Genomic DNA, 19,948 nt, shown 5'->3' with positions numbered 1-19,948 from the left:
TCAGCGGGAGGTTAGCTTCTCTGTGTCATTTTGTGGGTTCTGCAGCTCCAAAGTTTGTTTAGAGTCCCCTTTTTACATGGATTGGGGAGGGTGGAAGCCGGAGCCGCGGGAAGGTCCTGCTTCTACTCTGCCATCTTGGCTCTGCCCCCGAAAGCTCAATGTCCTTCTTAAATTGTGCCCAGAACTGGACACAGTACTCCATACATTTTCTGACAAAAGTGTAATGGACTTATCACCTCCTTATTCCTAGAAGCTATGCCTCTCAATTCAGCCTATGACAACATTAACTTTGGGGACTGTCATATCACACTATTGTATCATGTTAAAATTATCTTTTTATTGTTGAACAAGTGATTTCAATTCTGCTTCTAACCCTGCTTCTAACCCTCTACCAATCAATATCTTCTCTGTACTTTAATAGTCTTAGAGTTGTCTCGGACATTGAGGAATTAAAGTTTACTGAGCATCATATAATCACGTATATGTCAAGAGGTGAGATTTGAACACAGGTCTTCCTGGCTTTAAGGCCAATTCTACTAGATAATAGCTGCCTCTTGAACTTAATGCCCATTCACATCCCTTGGCCTCTTTCAGATAATTCCTGTCCTCCATTTTGCCCTTGTGCATTTGAGTTCTTGAACCTAAATGTAAGATAGCTATCCATATTATATTTTTATAAATTATATATTATTTCAATTAATATGCATTTTTTTCTCTCCCCCATTTTCTTATTGACCTCACTGGATAAACAAAAACAAATCCCTTGTAACAAATATGCATAGTCAAGTCAAAAAATTCCCACACTGGCCATATCCAAAACTATGTTTCATTCTTCATATTTAGTCCATCATCTTTTTGTGAAGAAGCAATAATAATACTAATAACATCAATAGCTAGCATTTATTTGGCATCTACTATGTGCCAGGTACTGTACAAAGCCCTTTACAAATATAAATTCATTTGATCCTCATAACAACCCTGGGAGGTAGGTGTTATTAGTATACCTATTTTACAATTGAGGAAAATGAAGTAAATGAGTTTAGTGGATTGCCTAGGGTCACACAGTTAATATCTATTATCTGAGACTGGATTTGAACTCAGCAGGCCTGTGCCCTAGGCACTCTCTCTACCTAACGAGGTAACATTCTTTACTATACAACCTCTGGAATGGTGCCTGATGATTCCTTTGATTAGATTTCTAAAGTCTCTCAAAATTGTTCATCTTTGCAATATTATTGTTATACTATAAATTGTTCTCTTGACTCTGCTCACTTCGCTCTGCATCAGTTCAGACAAGTCTTCTCAGGTTTCCTTGAAACCATCCTTTTCATCATTTCTCATAAAATAATAATATTCCATTATGTTAGCCTCCCATAATTTGTTTAGCCATTCCACAGCTGATGTGTACCCTCTTAGATTCTATGTCTTTGCCATCACAAAAAAGAACTACTATAAATATTTTGGGACATATAGGATCTTCTCCTCTTTCTGTGATCTCTTTGTATCTTCATTGTAAAAATTTATGAAGCTCCCTCAGTTCAATTCCCCAAATGTACACTGATTCCACTAAAATTTAATAAGACATGCTCTCTCTTAGTCATCCCCATCCTTCCTTTTTGGGTTCCTAGACTGAAAGAATATTTACAATAAATACAGAAACCATCTAGATTACCTCATCTGTAAGAGGAGATTATTTTCAGGAGGCAGCCTGGAGAGGAAGGCTAGAGAAACAGTTTGAATATAAAATAGAAGTAGGAAGTCCCACTTCCATCAACATCCATCCGTCATGTCTAGAAGGCCTTCTCCCTCTACTTCTTAGAATCTCTGACTTCCTTTAGTGTTCTGCTCAGATACCACTTTCTTCAGAAGGCCTTTCACAAATTCTCCCTCTCTCCCCTCTCCAACCAGTGCCCTCCCCTTTATAACTACTTTCCATCTACTGTTTTTAACTTATCCTTACAGATTTATGTGCATGCTGTCTACCCCATTAGGATGTAAACACATGTGATCAGAGATTTTTTTGCTTGTCTTTGTTTTTAGCACAGTGCCTAGAACATAGTAAGCTCTTAATAAATGCTTGTTTGTTGACTTTTTATTGACCTTGGGCCTCAGTTTCTTTATTTGTAAAATAAAGGGCTGAACTGGATTATTTCTAAGGTCTTTTCTATTTCTAAAATTCTGTAAATTTGCGAGTCTCCTACCTAGTCTTTGAATAAAGCCTGATAACTTAAGAATCTCTCACCACCTATCTACATATGAAAAAGAAACCAATATTTATAGAAATTAATAAATTATTTTGTTCAAATAGACATCAATTTAATGTAGAATTGAAGGCTTAGGGTAGGAAGAAACAGCCTATTATTTTTACCTCTATTTTTTTTCATCAACCTAAGTGGTTATTTCCATTCTCCTTTTATTTCTTCAAAGTGATCCTAGCCACAGGAAGGGAGACATAATTGAGTTTTCTGCATTTATAAAAGAGAAACTCATCAATGCAGAGTGGCCATTGGATTATAAAAGCCACATTTCATAGCTGAGACTACAGCAGCAGCAGACCATAACCTCCCATTTGAAAGCAAACCAAAAGGCAGTTATTGATCTGTTAGAACCTACTTTAAAACAAGTTAAATACAATATCATGCTTCCTGCTTTGATATACCTACTGCCATTAGACTATGCATAGTCCTGAACTATGTCACTGAATCCTGGCCTAGATTCAGAAACAAAGGGCCTGCTTTTATAAGCAAACCAAAACCATGGGACTACTTGTCCACTTCTAAGTGTTTATGTGTCCCCTTTTTCCCCCTTTGCCCCTCCTCTGCCCCAATCTTTTCTGGGAGTTTGAATTGTTTTGGAAAATACCACTTATCCTCAGAAGACATCTGTATGACTCATAATCATGTTCCCTAAAGGAAACTGATGTTACAGACCTTTTCCACTCTCAAACTCCTACTCAAATCTCTCTCCTCATTCCATTACTGTTAGCAATTGACTTTATTCCCTAATTTGCTGAGAAGGATTGAGATTAATGGTTTCCTTTTCTATACCTTGAAATATCTTCCTATGGTTACCCATATTATCTCATTTCCTTAGTTCTCATTGGGGAACTGTCTTCCCTTGGAGGCTTAACTCCTTCACTTATACCTTTGATGCTATTCCTTTCTACCTCTTTTGAAATATTGCTCCATCAATTACTATATTACCCTTATATATTCAGTCTGTTCTTATTGGCTCCTTCCTCTTTGGAAACAAACAGGCTCAGGCCTTCCCTACTATACTAGATACTTTTCTTTGATTCTCAAAAGACCTTGGCTGAAATATTAGTTCTGACCCTTAGGTGCAAAAATCTCAAGCTGGACAGGACTTTTGAAGGTATCTAGTCCAAATCTTTCATTTTTCAGATGAAGAAACTGCATCTTTCATAGGTTAAGTAATTCTCTTGAGGTCACTCAGGAGGTCACAGTCTTGGGATTTTAAATCAAATCCCATGACTTCACAAGCAGCACTCTTTTTTTGAACCATAATGCGTTTCTTCCATGTTGTCTTCTTTCTACCTGTGTGACCTTGGGCAAATGGCTTAATCTTTCTGTTCCTCAGTTTCTTTATCAGTAAAATGAGAGAGTTGGATTAAATAACCTCTCAGGTCCCTTCCAACTCTAAGTCTATAAAATTCTGCTATCCTGTTACCTTGTTGAGATACTGTTCCATCTCTCTCCTGCCTTTTACTGAAAAGTAATATACATTTCAGTCCCCATACACCATTCACTCACTTATTTATCCTCTTCTTCTGTCTTCTTTATTGTCTCTGGATGGTCATTAATGGTCCCCTCATCATCGAATTCAGTGACTTTTTCTCATTCTATGTCTTCCTTGATTTCTCTTCACCTTCTTTAGCATTTGCTATTATTTTTTTTTTTTTTTTTGCTTTTTTTGGAGAGAGGGAGGGCAGGGTAATTTGGGTTAAGTGACTTGCCCAAGGTCACATGGCTAGTAAATGTTAAGTGTCTGAGCCTGGATTTGAACTCAGGTCCTCTTGACTCCAGAGCTGCTGCTCTATTCACTGCACCACCTAGCCACCTCTAGCATTTATTATTTAGCACTACTCTTCTTCCTTCTTGAAACTGTCTACTCTTTCTCTTTTACTCTTGTCTTTCCTTAGTCTTCTACACATCAGTCCATTCTTTCAACATCTCCTTTATGGATGCCTTTTCCTCTTAAATGTATATATTTCCCCAAACTCCCAACATTCTCGATCTCCCATCTCTCCTTCCTCTATCTCCTTTTCACCTCACCCTTTCTCCTCCTCCCCATCCTAGGATTCCTCATCTACTTTTAGTTCCAGGTATTATTGCTCTATTGATGATTTCAAAGCTTCTGCCTTCATCCCTGATCCTCCAAAGCTCCAACACCTCATTTCCAACTTTCTGTTATATATAATTTGCCTGTATGTTTTGTGAGCATGTCAGATTCTGCATGTTCCTTCCAATGCTTAAGTCTGTATATACCTTGCTGAGGTGCCATCCCATCTCTCTCCTGCCTTTTACCCAATAGAATGCTGAGTTCATGTCTTTCCTCAACCACCAAAACCTCTTTCTAACCCAGCTCCACTTCTTCTTTCCCTCACTTCCAATATCTTACTGGTCAGTAAGACCTAGTAATCTTCCTTTTCAATATCATATCCTCATTTCTATTCCCTCTACTGCTACACTAGATCAAGTCCTTATAACCTCTCCTTTGATCTATTGCAACAAGAATCTAACTGATCTCTCAGGCTCTAATCCATCCTAAAGTCTTTGGTCAGGTTTTCCTAATGTATGACTCAGATAATGCCACTCCTCTGTTAAAAAAGCCTTTGTAGTTTCCTCATTGCCTACCAGATAGATGTCAGACATTTTAGTATGCTGTTCAAGGCTATGTGTGATATAGCTCCAAACTACCTTTCTAGTACAGTCTCCCACTACTCTGTAAACCCTAAAGCATTAGATAGACAGATAAGATAGGCAGACAGATAAGAGAGATAGATAGACAGATAAGATAGGCAGATAGATAAGAGATAGATAGACCGATAAGATAGGCATATAGATAGATAGATAGATAGATAGATAGATAGATAGATAGATAGAATATTTAGTAAACATTTAGCATGTTCCAAGAACTCTAATTTAAAGTGCTAAAGACACAAATACGAGGAAGGACGATAATCTCTACCCTCAGGGATTTTACATTCTAATAAGGGGAAATCACACACATATGAGTATAAATGAATAGTTATTTATAAACATAAACATATATGTAGTATATTTTATGTCTATATGTATTTGTATGTTTGTATATAAGCTTGTTCCCTAGTAGATTTAAAGGTGCTTGAAGGAGAGACCTTTGGGTTGTGTCCTCTACAGGGCTAGGTAAATATTTTGTTGAATTAATGAATCTGTCACTGCCCTTAGTTTATTAAGTAACCATGGTTACTTTTAAGAGTTTAGGTTGGAATCCGGCCTCACACACTTAACACAAAAAAATTAGCCGTGTGATCTTGGGCAAGTCACAACCCCAATTGCCCTCCAAAAAGCAAAAAAAAAAAAAAAAAAATTGCATATAAATTGCCTGGGGCCGCCAGGTGGCTCAGCAAGTAAGAGCACCGGCTCCAGTGTTGGGATGACCAAATCCGGGCTCAGATACTTATCACCACACCCAGACATAACTGGCCATGTAACCTTGAGCAAGTTACTTAACCCCAATTGCTTATAAAAAAAAAAATAGAGTTTAGGTTGGGAAATTTCAGTAATTGATTACTACCTTAATAGTAATCTACTTTATTATTTAAAATATAATTTTAATGTTGAAAAAGAATTTGAAAAGGAGAGCATAGTAAATGCATGGTAGAACTATGAAGTTGGTCAGTAGGTACTCTACTTCTTACTTTCTGTTCCTTCCTTCCTTTCTCAGATGAGACAATATTTATAAAATGCTTATCACAGTGCTTGGCACATAATATGTATTATGTAAATGTTTATTCCTTTCTTTTCCCCATCCCTTTCTATCTCATTCCCACTTTTACCACCTGACTTCTTTTTTTTTTTTAAGCTCATACTACTCTCAGGAAGGGTCCCTCTTGCCTCAAAGGATAAATACCCCATAAAACTAATTATAAAGGCAGTGCTTGCATTTTGAGTTCCAATGACAGGTCATGGAGAAAGATTTTGCTTGGGATTAGAGTGGAACAGTAATCTTCTAAATACCTCAAATTATACCTCATGAAGCATGTATATCTATTTCAACTATGACCTCGGAAGATAGGGTCTATATTGTTGGTTAAGGAAAAGGAAACAAGGGAGTGGAGAATCACCAATGGAACCTTAAGAGTTGGAAGGGCCTTGCAGACTATCCCATGAACTTTCCTGGCAACTTTTTCCCAAGTTTTTCTCTCATCAGTTAGTTGTTTCCTATGGAGAAGCCATTGGAAGATCTAACTTTGAAATTCTTAGGAGAACCAAATGGATTCTCATGAAAGATGTAAAAATGGAACATAGAGGGTGAATTAAATGGAGACCAAGGCCTAGATCACTCATTCTTCTTTGGAAATGGAGAAAAGAATCACCAGAAAATGAAATTATGAACAAGTTGCTGTAATGGTGCCACCATCTAAGTTCATAACACAAACATTCAAGGGGTTCTTTACATGTTTTATGAGTCCAGATTCTTCCCTTTATCCCCATTTGAAAATAAGTTTTATTTTGTTTTTACCATTCACTACACCAGAATACCTACCAGAAGGCTGATGAGGATAGGAAGAGAATATGAGATTGAAATCACTCATCAAGCACGTTTCACAAACGGAGAAAAATCCCATCATGATTCATTTTCTATGCCCGAAATGGCCTTCCCCTTTCTCTGTGCGTAACCAAACTCATCCTTTCCTCCAAGGCCCAGTTCAAGTATAACCACCTTCAAGTTTTCCTTGACCCTTCTAGTCATATCCTTTCTCTAAGCCCCTATTTTTGAGTGCTTGTGACTTGATCAGTGGGCAGCTAGGTGGCACAGTGGTAGAATCAGGAAGACTCATTTTCCTGAGTTCAAATCTGTCATCAGACACTCACTGGCTGTGTGACCTTGGACAAGTCACTTAATCCTGTTTGCCTCAGTTTCCTCATCTATAAAATGAGCTGGAGAAAGAAATGGTAAGTAACTTCAGTATCTTTGCCAAGAAAACTCCAAATGTGGCCACAAAGCATCAGATATAACTAAACAACCGAACTACAAAGACTTGGGATCAGTGCTAAACATCAGAAAAGTTGAGGAGACAGAGAATCATAATGCATGATGCCTGCCCTAGTGAATATTGCCAGCTAGCTGAAGAAGAAGAAACGAGTAGAGAAAAACAGAAATTTAATATAAGACATACTCATTTCATATTCATCACAGAAGCCAGAAGGGTACTGGGCAAGTTATTGGTGCCCAAGAATATTTGTTGACTAATGAATTGGTTGCAAGTGGTTTCAATCACTGAGTGGAGCACAGGGAGAACAAAATGTGCCAATGAGTGAAACAGCTCGATTTTTCAGTCTTGTCTTTTTGGTTTCTGGCTAACAGATCTGACCAATGCCTTGGTTGAGGCCACTGAGATAATCAGCAAACATAAGGTTTTGGGATCATCTGTGAGTTTAATTTATCCTAGAAGAATTAAATGTCTGTATGTAAAATGTTTGTCTTTTTCCTTCTGTTTATACACAGTATCACCATTGGCATTCCTGATCAGTCACTATCCTCCTCCTCCTCCCCCCGCCCCCCCGCAGCTCCACTATACCTTCTAGATCCTATCTACCACCTTGAGAATTAGAGTCTGTTATGACCTTTAAAACAAGGATGTTTCTGGTCACTTTTATCTGTATTTCTTTTATTTCCAAAACCTTGCCTTAATGAAGGGACCAGAGTTCAGAGAATTGAGACAAAATGAACTTGGGTACTTCCTGGACTGGTAATCAGAATGCTAGGTCTCATGTAGTGGGAGATGCATCCTGCTTGACTCTGTGTCTTTGAATCAATCTGAGCTAATTTAAACCCCAGGCAGACTCTGCAGATGTCCCTTTCAGGGATTTAATTTTGGCTGTGATGTGCTAACATTATTGACCATTACCCTAGTTTTCAAAAGCCCATTAGAGACAAATTGGATATGGTAACACACTCCAGCCCAGTGTCCCTCCTCAGGACACAGTTCTTTCCTGATACCCTTTACTATTAACTGGAGAAGGGGAGACAGTGAATGCACTTCTATCTGGAGAGAATATTCACAGAACTAAGCACTCTGGGGGCTTAAACAACTTGATAAGTTTGCTAGTCTATTTCCCTGACTCCAGGCAGGAGGGCTTTGATTTTTTTATTACAGAGTTTTAATGAATCCTTCTACCTCAGCTAACCCAACCATCCAGTCATCAAATATTTGTCCGGCACCTAATTGTAAGCACTATAGTTTGCCCCGAATCTCTTCATTTCACATTCTTTTCTTCTTGGCTCCACTGAAACCTGGCTTTCCCCCAGAAGATGCAGTATTCATTTTGGGGGGTTGGCAGAGGGGACAGGCAAACTGGGTCAAATGACTTGCTCAGGATCACACAACTAGTAAATGTCTGAGTCTAGATTTGAACTCAGATCCTCCTGATTACAGGACTACACCACCCAGCTGCCCCTGCATTCAGTCTTAACCCTCCTTTTTAGTACTCCTTCTCTTGTGCCCTAATGCTATCCTGGAGCAGGAGAAGGCATATTCATTCCATCATTTCCACATCCTGACCATTTCTTTTGCTACCATCCCTCAGCAGCCTCTCCTCATTTAAAGTGTTCTATGTTTGTTTTTTTTAAGTGTCCTCTCTTTAGATCCGAGTACTGGACCTGAAGTCAGGAAGACATCCTTTCTCAGACACTAACTGTGGGACCTTGGTCACATCACTTGAACTCTGTCTGCCTTGGTTTTCTCATCTGTAAGACAGGGTAACATTAGCACCTACCTCCCAGGGTTGTTGCTGAGGAACAAATGAGCTCTTATTTGTACATTTTTTGCAAACCTTGAAGTGCTATATAAATGTTAGCTTTTATTATTTGATACCTGATCTAAATCCTTGTCATCCCCATGTCAACCTGAGGTGACTCTTAGGGCTGTGCATTCATCTTCAGTGTCCCCCTGGCACTCAGCTCTCACCTGTGCTTCCAAGAAGCTGAGAAGCTATAGAGGCCACACCCTGGCAAAGCATCTAGGCAGATGGGCTAACCCAGGTTGAGGGTACTGTAGGGCTTTAAACCCATTGTGAGTTGGGGCGAGGTAGAGGGTCTACCCAAGCATGTGACAACTTCCCCAGGTGGAAAGATCTGAGAACAATTTGTTTCAGTGGCCATGAAGGAGGTTGGAGCGGGTGCTGTGGAGTGCTTAGAGTTTGGTTAGACATGGAAGTTGCCAGCACCATCCAATGCATACCAGGCCATCGCCAGTTAACTTGACTTTTGTCAAGTGTTAGAGCTAGCATTTATATTGATCCTCACAAAAACTGTGTAAGGTAGGTGCTATTATGATCCATCCCCATTTTACAGATAAGGAAACTGCAACAAACAAAAGTGAAGTGACTTGCCCAGGATCTCACAGCTGATAAATGGGATGGGATTTGAATTCAGGTCTTCCTGATTCCTGGACTGGTGCTCTCTCTAGCTGCACTGCACCCCCCAGTAGAGGCAATTCTCCAGAAAATTTATGCAAAGTATCTATAAGTCATTGAAATGAATCAGGTCATAGGAAACTCATTGCCCCTGTTATCCCCATAAATGCTTCAAATCTTTGATTAGAAAGCAAAAAGAGGGAAAGGGAAGGAGTAAGGAAGGAAAGGGAGGAACAAAGAAAGGAAAGAGCAACTAAGGGAGGAAGGAAGAAGAGGGAGGGAGGGAGGAAGGAAGGAGGGAAGGAAAGAAAGAAGGAAGGAAAAGAGGAAGGAAGGATTTATTAAGCACCTATTATGTGCCACGCACTGTGCTAAGTTCTTTAAAAATATCTCATTTGATCCTCACAACAACAATGGGAGGTGGATGCTATTATGATCCCCACTTTATAGTTGAGAAAACTGATGCAAACATCTGTAACTTACCCAGGTTCATAGAGCTAGTAAGTGTCTGAGGTCAGATTTGAACTCAGATCTTCCTTACTCCAGGCCTGGAGCTCTATCCATTGTGCCATCAGCTGCCAGCCTCAGTAAAACTGATACCTGTTAGACACATTAGCTTAAAAAGGCCAAGGTCTCCCACTGCATCCAGGGTCATCCCCAGTCATCCTGATCTATATCTTCTCACTGGACCCAGATGGCTCCAGAGGAGAGAGTGAGGCTGGTGACTTTGCACAGCCCTCCCTCGTTTAAATCCATTTCACTTGCAAATCATGTTATCACCTCCCTGATGTCATGGTCCTCTTGTAGTGTGAAGGACAAACAACAGCAATATCAGCTGTCTCAGAAAGATAAAATGAATTGCTTCTGGTCACACTGATAATGAATATAATGAACTAACTGACTCAATGCTTCTCCTACCACGCCAGGTACAGTTAGGGAGGTTATAATGCTAGTGAGGCATCTCTTCTGATGCCTTCCCATCAGGTGGCAATGACTCTAGGTTTTCAGTGCTCTCCTGATGGAATGCAACTATTGCACCTGGCAGGTTCCACCACCTGGGAAGCTTTAAGTGACAGACTTGCTGTCTAAGGCACAGCCCAGATAAGCTCTGAGAAGATCATTACCTGGAGGCAGGCTGTCAGGGATGACTCCTTTTTTGGAAGGTATGTGTTGTGGTTTAAACCTGGGGGTGCCAAAAACTGCTGAGGTAGGGGCTCTGCCCATCCAAAAACTTTTGCGGTTTCATGATGTGTTGTGGTGGAATCATCTCAAAGAATTCAGTCAGACCACCTCTAATCCAAGTACAGGCATTTATTGAGATTGATGCCTCTCATGAAGCCAGCTAAGTTCCAAGAGGAACCAGCAACTTTAGAGAAAGCAAGATGGATTTTTACAGGGTAAAGATGCAATTACTTACAGAAATTTACATAAAATAGAGGAATATCATTAATATTAAAAAGGCAGGAGGAGTTTGTTAAGGGATTAGGTAACCGAGGAGGGGTCCCATCTATGGTTCGGTGGTTAAACATTCTGGTCATTCTGCCCTCCAACTGGCTAGCTATTGTGGTCCTGTCTGGTTAAGACAGAGAGTTAGGTATTGTGGTCCTGTCTTGGGCTAGATGGATGATGTGATTGTGACCGAATATACGAACACACCCATTTCTGTGGGAAAGGGTTTGGGGGCAGTGACCAGGTAGAGGCCGTAGCTAGGTTCCCATCACATGGACACACCTGCTGTTTCTGTGGGAACTAAGAGTTCAGGAACACACCTGTTGTTCCAGTGAGCAGTAAGGCATACAAAAAGAAGTTAGGACATTGGTGGGGGGAACAGGGGGATTAGGTAGGTGCAGTGGGGCTGCTGTTCAATAGGGCCAGGCCTATAATGAAGTTAGAATCTTGGGGCTGGGGGCAGCTTAATTAGGATTACATCAGGATGTGATCTTCAGTTGTGGAGATAGCCTCTGCTCTGATAAAATGAGTAGGGAAGGAGAGGCAAAATCAGAGGTTTGGTCCCCAGAGTGGGACAGTTGGGTGAAGCTGTGTTTGCTGGGCGCTAGCTTTATGGAGAGCATGGTCATGGTTAGATAGGGTGCAGGGAGCCCTGGGTTCACATTCCAGCGATGTCAAGTACTATCTGTGTGGCCTCAAGCAAGTTAGGTGACTCTTTGGGGCCTCAGTTTTTCCTTCAGTGAAACAAGGAGGTTAACTGGATGATCTATAATGTACCTTCTAGCTTTAACATCCTACAATTCTGTGATAGACTATGGAGGGATCCAAAGGATCCCAGGCCAGATGCAGTTTCCCAAGGTCCCAGGGAAGAATTCTTAAGCTGGGCCAGCCATGTCACAAAGAGGGTACCAGGATGATCAGGGGAGGCCCTGTGGGGACATTAGCACAAAGCCAGTTCTACAATTGTAAGAACAGTTCTGTCCCCCACATTCTGCTGATGGGGGAGGCAGTCAGAAGAGACCCCTTAACTGACCAACATGGTATATGTGTAACTCTCCACTTGCGGTCTTCACTCATTTCCTTCTCTTCCTTTGACTTTAGGCCTTCACCAGAAGAGGCTTTACAGTGGCGTGATTCCTTGGAGAAGCTCCTGCAGAACAGCTGTAAGTCTTGACTGCTATTAGCGCTGGACCTAGAGTCAGTTCAAATCTTGCCTTAAATATTTACTAGTGGTGTGACCTTGGATAAGTCAATTAACCTCTATCTGCCTCACTTTCCTTATCTGTAAAGTGGAGATGATATTAGCACCTACCTCCAAGAGTTGTCAGGATACAATGAGATAATATATGTAAAGTGCTTTGAAACCTTACATTGATATATAAATGCTAGCTACAGTCATAATAATTATAATTCAGTCATTTCTCAGTTGTCTCTGATTCTTCATGATCCCATTTAAGGTTTTCTTGTCAGAGAGACTGGGATGATTCACCATTTCCTCCTCCAGTTAATTTTACAGATGGAGAAACTGAGGCAAATGGGGTTAAGTGACTTGCCCAGGCTCACATGGCTAGTAAGTGTTTGAGGCCAGAATATTTTTATACTTTCTTTTTTAATTTAATTTATTTATTTTTAGTTTTTTACTTCCATAAGTTTTAAATTTTATGTTTATTTATTATATTTTTAAAATTTAAATTAGTTTTTTACTCCCATAAGTTTTAAATTTTTCTCCCTCCCCAAGACAGCCTGCAATCTGATATAGGCTCTATATATACATTCCTATTAAACATATTTTTCCGTAAGTTTTATTGTACAGAAGAATTATAATGAATGGGAGAAACCATGAGAAAGAAAAAACAAAACAAAAAAAGAAAATAGTCTGCTTCACTCTGCATTTGGACTCCATAGTTCTTTCTCTGGATGTGGATGGCATTTTCCATCATGAATCCTTTGGAAGCCTTAGATCCTTGCATTGCTGAGAGGGCCTAAGTCTATCAAAATCAGTCATCACAGACTGTGGCTGTTACCGTGTACAATGTTCTCCTGGTTCTTCTCACTTCACTCAGCATCAGTTCATATAAATCTTTCCAGGTTTTTCTGAAGCCCACCTGATAATCATTTCTTGTAGTGCAATAGTATTCCATTACATTCATATACCACAACTTGTTCAGCCATTCCGCAATTGATGGACATCGCCTAAATTTCCAGTTCTTGGTGAGGCCAGAATTATTAATTGAGTTCTTATCATCATCCTTGCTAGAAAGACAGGGAATTAGAAGGGACCTTCATAGTCAGAGTTTAATCTCCCTCATTTTGTAGAAAAGGGAACCAAGTTTTAAATGTCACTTGGGCAAGATTACACAGTGAGGTGATGTCCAAGACAGTGCTTGCAAGTCTCTACCACTCTACTACAAAGCTCCTGTTAGGACTTTTCCATTGCTCCAAGTCTGACTCCATTCCCCACCCCTGATCTGTGAGCTGGATGTGCTTCCCAACTTAGCCTTCAACATTGGCACCATCCCCTTGCCAGCTCTTCTGTCTCCTTTATGGCCTATTTGCTCTTCATCTAGGACCTTAGCTCTCTACTGAATGATTTGGGGAATAGAACAAAACCACTGGGTTGACTTAGTAAAAATTGTCTTAGAACACAGAGAAGGAAAGGTCAAAATAGTTAAAAATCAATAAATCAAAAATGGCAGATCTGGAAAAGAGCCTTAGAAATCAATTAAACCAACCTCTTAATTTTACAGATAAGGAAACTGAGGCCTACAGAGAAGTGACTTCTCAAGGTGATAGACCTAGTCAGTGACAGAACTCAGAATCATGTGGAATCATAGGATTTCAGAATTGTAAAGGGCCTCAATAATGCCTTCTTGTCCACTCCATACTGATCATTAAACCTACCGCTCTGCAATTTCAACCCTTGGGAGCAGGGACTGTTCTGTTTTGCGTTTCTATGTATTCCCAGCACTGACACAGTACCTGGGACATAGTATGTATGCACTTAATAAATCTTTGTTGATTGATTTAAAAAGAACAAGGCCCTTTCCCATATGGCACTCCTTTTAGTAATTTAAGACTGCCTTACCAAGTCCTTCTCTTCTCCAGGTTAAACATCCCTAATTCTTTCATCAACCCTCATATGCCAGGAATTCAAGGTCTCTGAGTATTATGGGTTGCTTTTAGAGATCAGTCAATTAATCAATATTTATCAAAGGCTTCCCAGGCTATATTCGAGGTAGAGCTCCCCATTGCATTTTCTCCAATGTGGTATCAAGAAAAGAACCTAATATTCCAGGAGTGGTCTGAACAACAAGACTTTTCGTTCCCTAGAACTAAGCTCAAAGTCCTGGGACTCCAGATTCCCAATCTAATGTTTTTGTTGTTCTCTTTCCAGTCCAAAGATCCTTCTCTTTAGAAGAAAATGGAGGCCAAGAAGTAATTCTGTCTTTTTTCTATTGTCTATCATTATCATCTCAACCACTTCTTCTCCCTCCTTTAGTCTTCCTCTTCTTTCCAAAAGAGTTTTTAAAAGTCCCCTTTCCATTGTTATTCATTTTCTAAAACATCTTTTCTGATTCTGTATGTTTTTTTAAGTAAGTGCTTTAGGTAAGGTTTAAACTCACAACTTCCCATTCTTCACTTTTATTATTGTTGTATAAGTCCTAGACCTAGCTAACCACAGCTACACAGCTCTGTTGGGTTCCTTGGGTTAGTGTCCTTTATTAACTGAGATTTAACTTATAGGTTTTATAATCCATGGAATTATGATAACAAAACAATTACTGAATGGAATCAGTCTTCTACTGTGATTTATTGATGTTCTTACAGTGCCGTAGTGTTCATTAGGACCATGCTTGTGTCTTTAGCAGAGGCAAAAAGACAGATAAATATTGATCTATTCATGTATATTCCTTTTGAGTCACTATAATCCTTGGGGAGAACTGCCAATATTTCTAGGGATGTTATTAGACAGAAAACTGTTGAGATAAGTGAGCTAAGATAGGAGGTAAGACAGAGGCAGAGAGTTTTACATCTTTAATGTTTAGCTCAGGAGTTGATGACTCTCATAGTGAAAGACACCAAATCCTTTATTTTCAAGACTGTGTCTTTGGGGCTGTGTCTTACATTCCATGGAGAGACATCATCCATCATTTTAAAGTCCCGTCCAATCAGTACTTCAGATCTCTAAACCTATCAAAACAACATAAGCATGACTGAGAAAGACTGTAAATATTAGGAAAAGAGGAATTAGAAAAGGACATCCTATCCATCCTCCTGCCAACGAGCAGGATCATGACTTCTGCATCATAGGTACTTCATAAGTATGAATGAGTGAATGGGTGAATAATGAATTTTCTAGTTCTATATACATAATAGACCTACCTGTTCCCCCATCCCACTCTAATCTGCCAACAGACTGCAGGCCAGCACTATCAAATGACATACCAGGGAGTCAGGGACCATTCTCCTCCTCTGATCCCTTATTGCTCCATTCCCCAGTTTCCAGCAGGCACTAGATGCTGATCCATATTCTTGCTTCCCAAGGTCTGTAAGGCCTGCTCTTCAGCCCTGCTGCCCTCATTTTCTGAACCTCGCTAGGTACCACCTGACCTTTCCATTGGACATGAAATGAACCAAACCTTCCTTAATCGGTTATCTCCATCTTTTAGACTGTGAATTTCTTTTCTATTTGCATCCTCAGTACTTAGCACAGTGCTTGGTATGTAGTAAGGACTTAATAAGTGCTTTGTAAAATTTATTAATTCATTTTATTCTGAACTTAAGAAGCAAGCATTTCTATAACATAGTTGAATAGGAAAAAAAGATGATTGTATGTGAAATTGCAAATCTATTTTGTACAATCTGCTATACCTTTTAAATATATAATAAAGTTATGTAATTTTCTTTTTTCCCTATTTTTCTTCCCTCCCCACTGCCCCTCTAGAAATGGCTATCATTAGACACAAATTTCCATTCCATTCCAGTGATTTTATACTGGAAAGTTCAGTCTTTTACTTCAAAAATCTAATTCGAGTGCATATCAATCCTGTTTATAAGCTAACTAACACGTCTCATGTCCCACAATGGTAATATATCTAACATTAGCCCATGGAGCTGTTAAATGTTTGGGGGAACCAAAGGGCCAGAAAACCTGGTATATAAACATTTTTGTTTCCAAGATTACATCTTTCTGATTGAGTATAACAGTTGACATGTCCAAGAGAGGATGCATCACATTCACTCTTGGTCTTATGTCTTGATTAAGAGGGAACTTAGTCTTTGTGCCAATTCTAGGCACTACCCATGCCCCCTTAAAGTAAACTTGTTTTTTTCCTTGATCTTTTCTTAGTGCAAATGAAAGCAGCTGGGTACAATCCTCTTAAAAACAAAAAACAACTTTTATGGCTTTTTGAGTCACATCTTAACCTTCTCTTCTCCAAGCTACATGATCTCAGATTCCTTGGGGCCTTAATCACTGGCATGGTTATACTCTAAAATGTTCCAACTCCTATATGTTCTCCTTTAGTTGGGGAGGATCATCTAGCTTTCATTCAGGAGGTCTGGAGGGACTCACAAAGTGTATTTTCTTTAGGCTCAAAAAATATTGGCCTAGACAATTTAGATTAGGAATGATATTATTAAATAATCCCCACCACTATCAATATGTGAGTCCAGGGAACTGAGATACCACACTCAGTCAGCAAGAAATGGCCATTCCAGACCTACTTTTCCTGAAAGGTTTTAAAGGTCACAATGTTTCCTAGAGACATTGTTGCTTCATTTGATCCTTGCTAAGTACAGTTATTATTATCCTTGCTTTTATAAGGGGTGACAAATGATTTACCAGTCCCTTTTCAAGTGACTTGCCCAAGGTCACACAGCTAGTAAGTATGTCAAGTGTCTGAGGCTGGATTTGAACTCAGGTCCTCCTGATTCCAGGGTCAGTCCTCTATTTGATCAGGATCAGAACTCTGGAACTAGCACCATGATTTCCCTTCCCAGCTTTATTATGCCATATACAATCTTGTGACCATAAATAACACTCAAATTAATTGGCCTCACCTGGGATTGAACTACTACATTGAACTCATTGGCAGTGTACTACCTGAACTAATCGACACATTTCATGTCCAAGACGCCCCCCCCCCCAACTGCTGCAGAGTCCAATAATGTTGGAGCTAAAAGGTCCCTTTAGAGCTCATGTAGTCCATATTGCTCATTTCACAGATGAAAAATTAATAAAAAAATGTGAAATGACCGTCTCAAATTGACACAGCAAGTTAATGACTAGCCATTACTCAACAAGCATTTGTTAAGCCCTAATTATATGCCAGGAACAGGGTTAAGCACTAGACACAAAGAAAGGCAAAAACAAGTCCTCATGCAGTCAGTAAGAATGTATTAAAAGTTTATAATGGGCCACACAATAGCTAAATGCTAATATTAAGTCCAAAGACAACCCCTGCCCTCAAAGAGCTTCCAGTCTAATGGGGGAGACAACATGCAATAAACTCCATACATACAAGATATAGACAAAGTAAATGAAAGATCATCTCAGAGGGAAGGCACAAGCAGTGGAGAGGTGGGGGGAGAAGAGGAAATGCCTCAGGAAGAAGGCAGTATTTGAGACAAGTCTTGAAAGAAAGGAGAAAAGCCCAGAGGAAGATATGAGGAGGAAGAGAATCCTAGGCAGGCTGACTCATTCCTAGAGATGATATTTTAACATAAGAAATATGACTATAGGCAGAGCCAAAGTGGCCTAGTAAAAGCAGGAATTTGCTTGATCTCCTGCTCCAACCTCCAATACCTGTAAAAAAATTATTCTAAACAAATTTTTGAGCTACAGAACCCACAGAGTGACAGAGAACAAATCTCCTGCTTAAGGCAGCCAGGCAGGTCAACAGGAAGGGTCTCAGCTGTTCTGGATGCCAATAATTAAGAAATGAACTCATCGCCCTGGGAAGTTATATTCAATGTTCTTTCCTTAATTCCCTCCATGTTAGCTATACTCAGTGTCACTTCACTCTGTGAAACCATTGATTCACCAAATGCTGTAACTGGGCTGACCCTTTGGTCACATTTGACCCCCTCCACTAGCTTCTTAAGAGTTTCTGTCTGTGGCAGACCCTGTAACAGGAGTGGGATTGAGGGCTTATATGACAATAGGAAAAAGACATGATCAAACTTATAATCAGTTTGGGGTTTTTGTTGTTGTAGTTATGATTTAGTGATTCTTAATTAACAACAGATTGCAAACACATATCCAGAGCTAAAAAAAAAGTAATTCATAGGATGTTTAGTCAAACCTTCTTATTTTACAGATGTGAAAACCCAGACACTGAGCAGTTGATTTGCCCAAGGTTACACAAGTAATCAAGGTCAGAGGATCATTCAGCTTACTGTACAGTGCCTGACACTAAATACTTAATACGTGCTTGTTGATTGGTCAGTTGGTTCTCAGTAATCCCTTTTCCCACTAGAGACTGGGTGACCCCTGTTTTTGGACTACTGGACAAATGGACAAGTAGATCATTCATCTGCTGCCATCCTACTCCCTCCACCCTACTTCCAGTAAGGCATTTATAGTGGGGTGGGGACAGAAATTTTCAATCAAACTAGGTTGAGCCAAAAGTGGTTGATCAGCTACTCTAGAAAAGTGTAAGTCATTGAGTGAAAAACTGAAATGTTTTGTATTGTTGTGGAGTAGTTAGTAATAGTCAAATATTTATTAGGGTAGGTGGTACAGTGGATAGAGTGCCAAGTCTGGAGTTGGGAAGACTCACCTTCATGAGTTCAAATCTGGCATTAGGGAGGCAGAGCCAAGATGGTGGAGAAAAGCCAGGAAGCTGCATAAACTCTCCATAGTTTTCCTTGGAAACAACATTAAATCAAACCTCTAAATGGATTCTGGAGTGAGAGAACCCATACAAAGGTGTAATGAAGCAATTTTCCAGCTTGAGATAACTTTGAAAGACTTCAGGAAAGATCTGTCACATTTGAACAAAAGGGGAGTACAGCCTAATGCAGACAGAATCTGGGCAAGCCAGAAGGATACTCAGCCCCAGCACAGTTCAGCAACCAAGTACCCTAAGTCCTAGCTTAGCAGGCCATCAGGGCGGCCTCTAGTTCCAGTACAGAAGACAAATTGCAAGACCTGGAACCCTGGCACAAGAGGCACAACTAAGCTCAGCCACCCCTAGCAGTGGGCAATCCATAAGAACCTGAGGCCCCAACATAGAAAGCCAGTGACCAGACCCCTGGCCCCAGGCATAAGAAGCTTGGGATAATGCTGCTTGCAACCCAGGAGTAGAGCTCAACTTCACATCATAAAACAGACTGAAAACTGAGTAAGGATCAGAATAGAGTCCTGAATGTAGAAAGCTACTATGGCAACAAGGAAGATCAAATCACAAACTCAGAACAGGACAACATTGTCAAAATGCCTACATGTGAAGCCCCAAAGTGGTATCCGAATTGGTCTCAAATTCAAAAAATCTTCTCAGAAGTTAAAAAGGATCTTCAAAATCAATTAAGAGAGGTAGAAGTAAAATTAGGAAAAGAAATGAGAGTTATGAAGGAAAATTATGAAAAAAAAGTCAAAAGCTTGGAAAAGGAAGCACAAAAATTGACTGAAGCAAACAACTCTTTTAAAAGTTAATTGGACAAATGGTAAAGGAGGTACAAAAGCTAATTGAAGAAAATAATTCTTTTTTTTTTGCTTTTTGGAGGGGGGAAGGGTAGGGCAATTGGGGTTAAGTGACTTGCCCAAGGTCACACAGCTAATTTTGTATGTGTGTGTGTGTGTGTGTATGTGTGTGTGTGTGTGTGTGTGTGTGTGTGTGTGTGTGTGTGTGTGT

The 19,948-nt window shown here is 39.9% G+C and overlaps 1 protein-coding gene across 6 annotated transcripts in view; it reads left to right on the top strand.

Moving 5' to 3' along the window:
* The window catches only part of RGS5 (regulator of G protein signaling 5), a 145,502-nt gene that overhangs the window by 67,523 nt on the left and 58,031 nt on the right, over positions 1–19,948 (top strand). For all 6 annotated transcript variants that reach the window (XM_069094677.1, XM_069094674.1, XM_069094673.1 and 3 more), the window contains exon 3: positions 12,192–12,253. In XM_069094677.1, coding sequence (XP_068950778.1) covers positions 12,192–12,253 — 62 coding nt within the window. The remainder of the gene's footprint in view (positions 1–12,191; positions 12,254–19,948) is intronic.

Source organism: Petaurus breviceps, unplaced genomic scaffold (assembly GCF_028583685.1).
Source record: "Petaurus breviceps papuanus isolate PSGF00001 unplaced genomic scaffold, PetGlider_PUasm1.0 220, whole genome shotgun sequence".
NCBI classification, from domain to species: Eukaryota; Metazoa; Chordata; class Mammalia; order Diprotodontia; family Petauridae; genus Petaurus; species Petaurus breviceps.
This window is presented reverse-complemented; position numbering and strand designations above follow the sequence as displayed.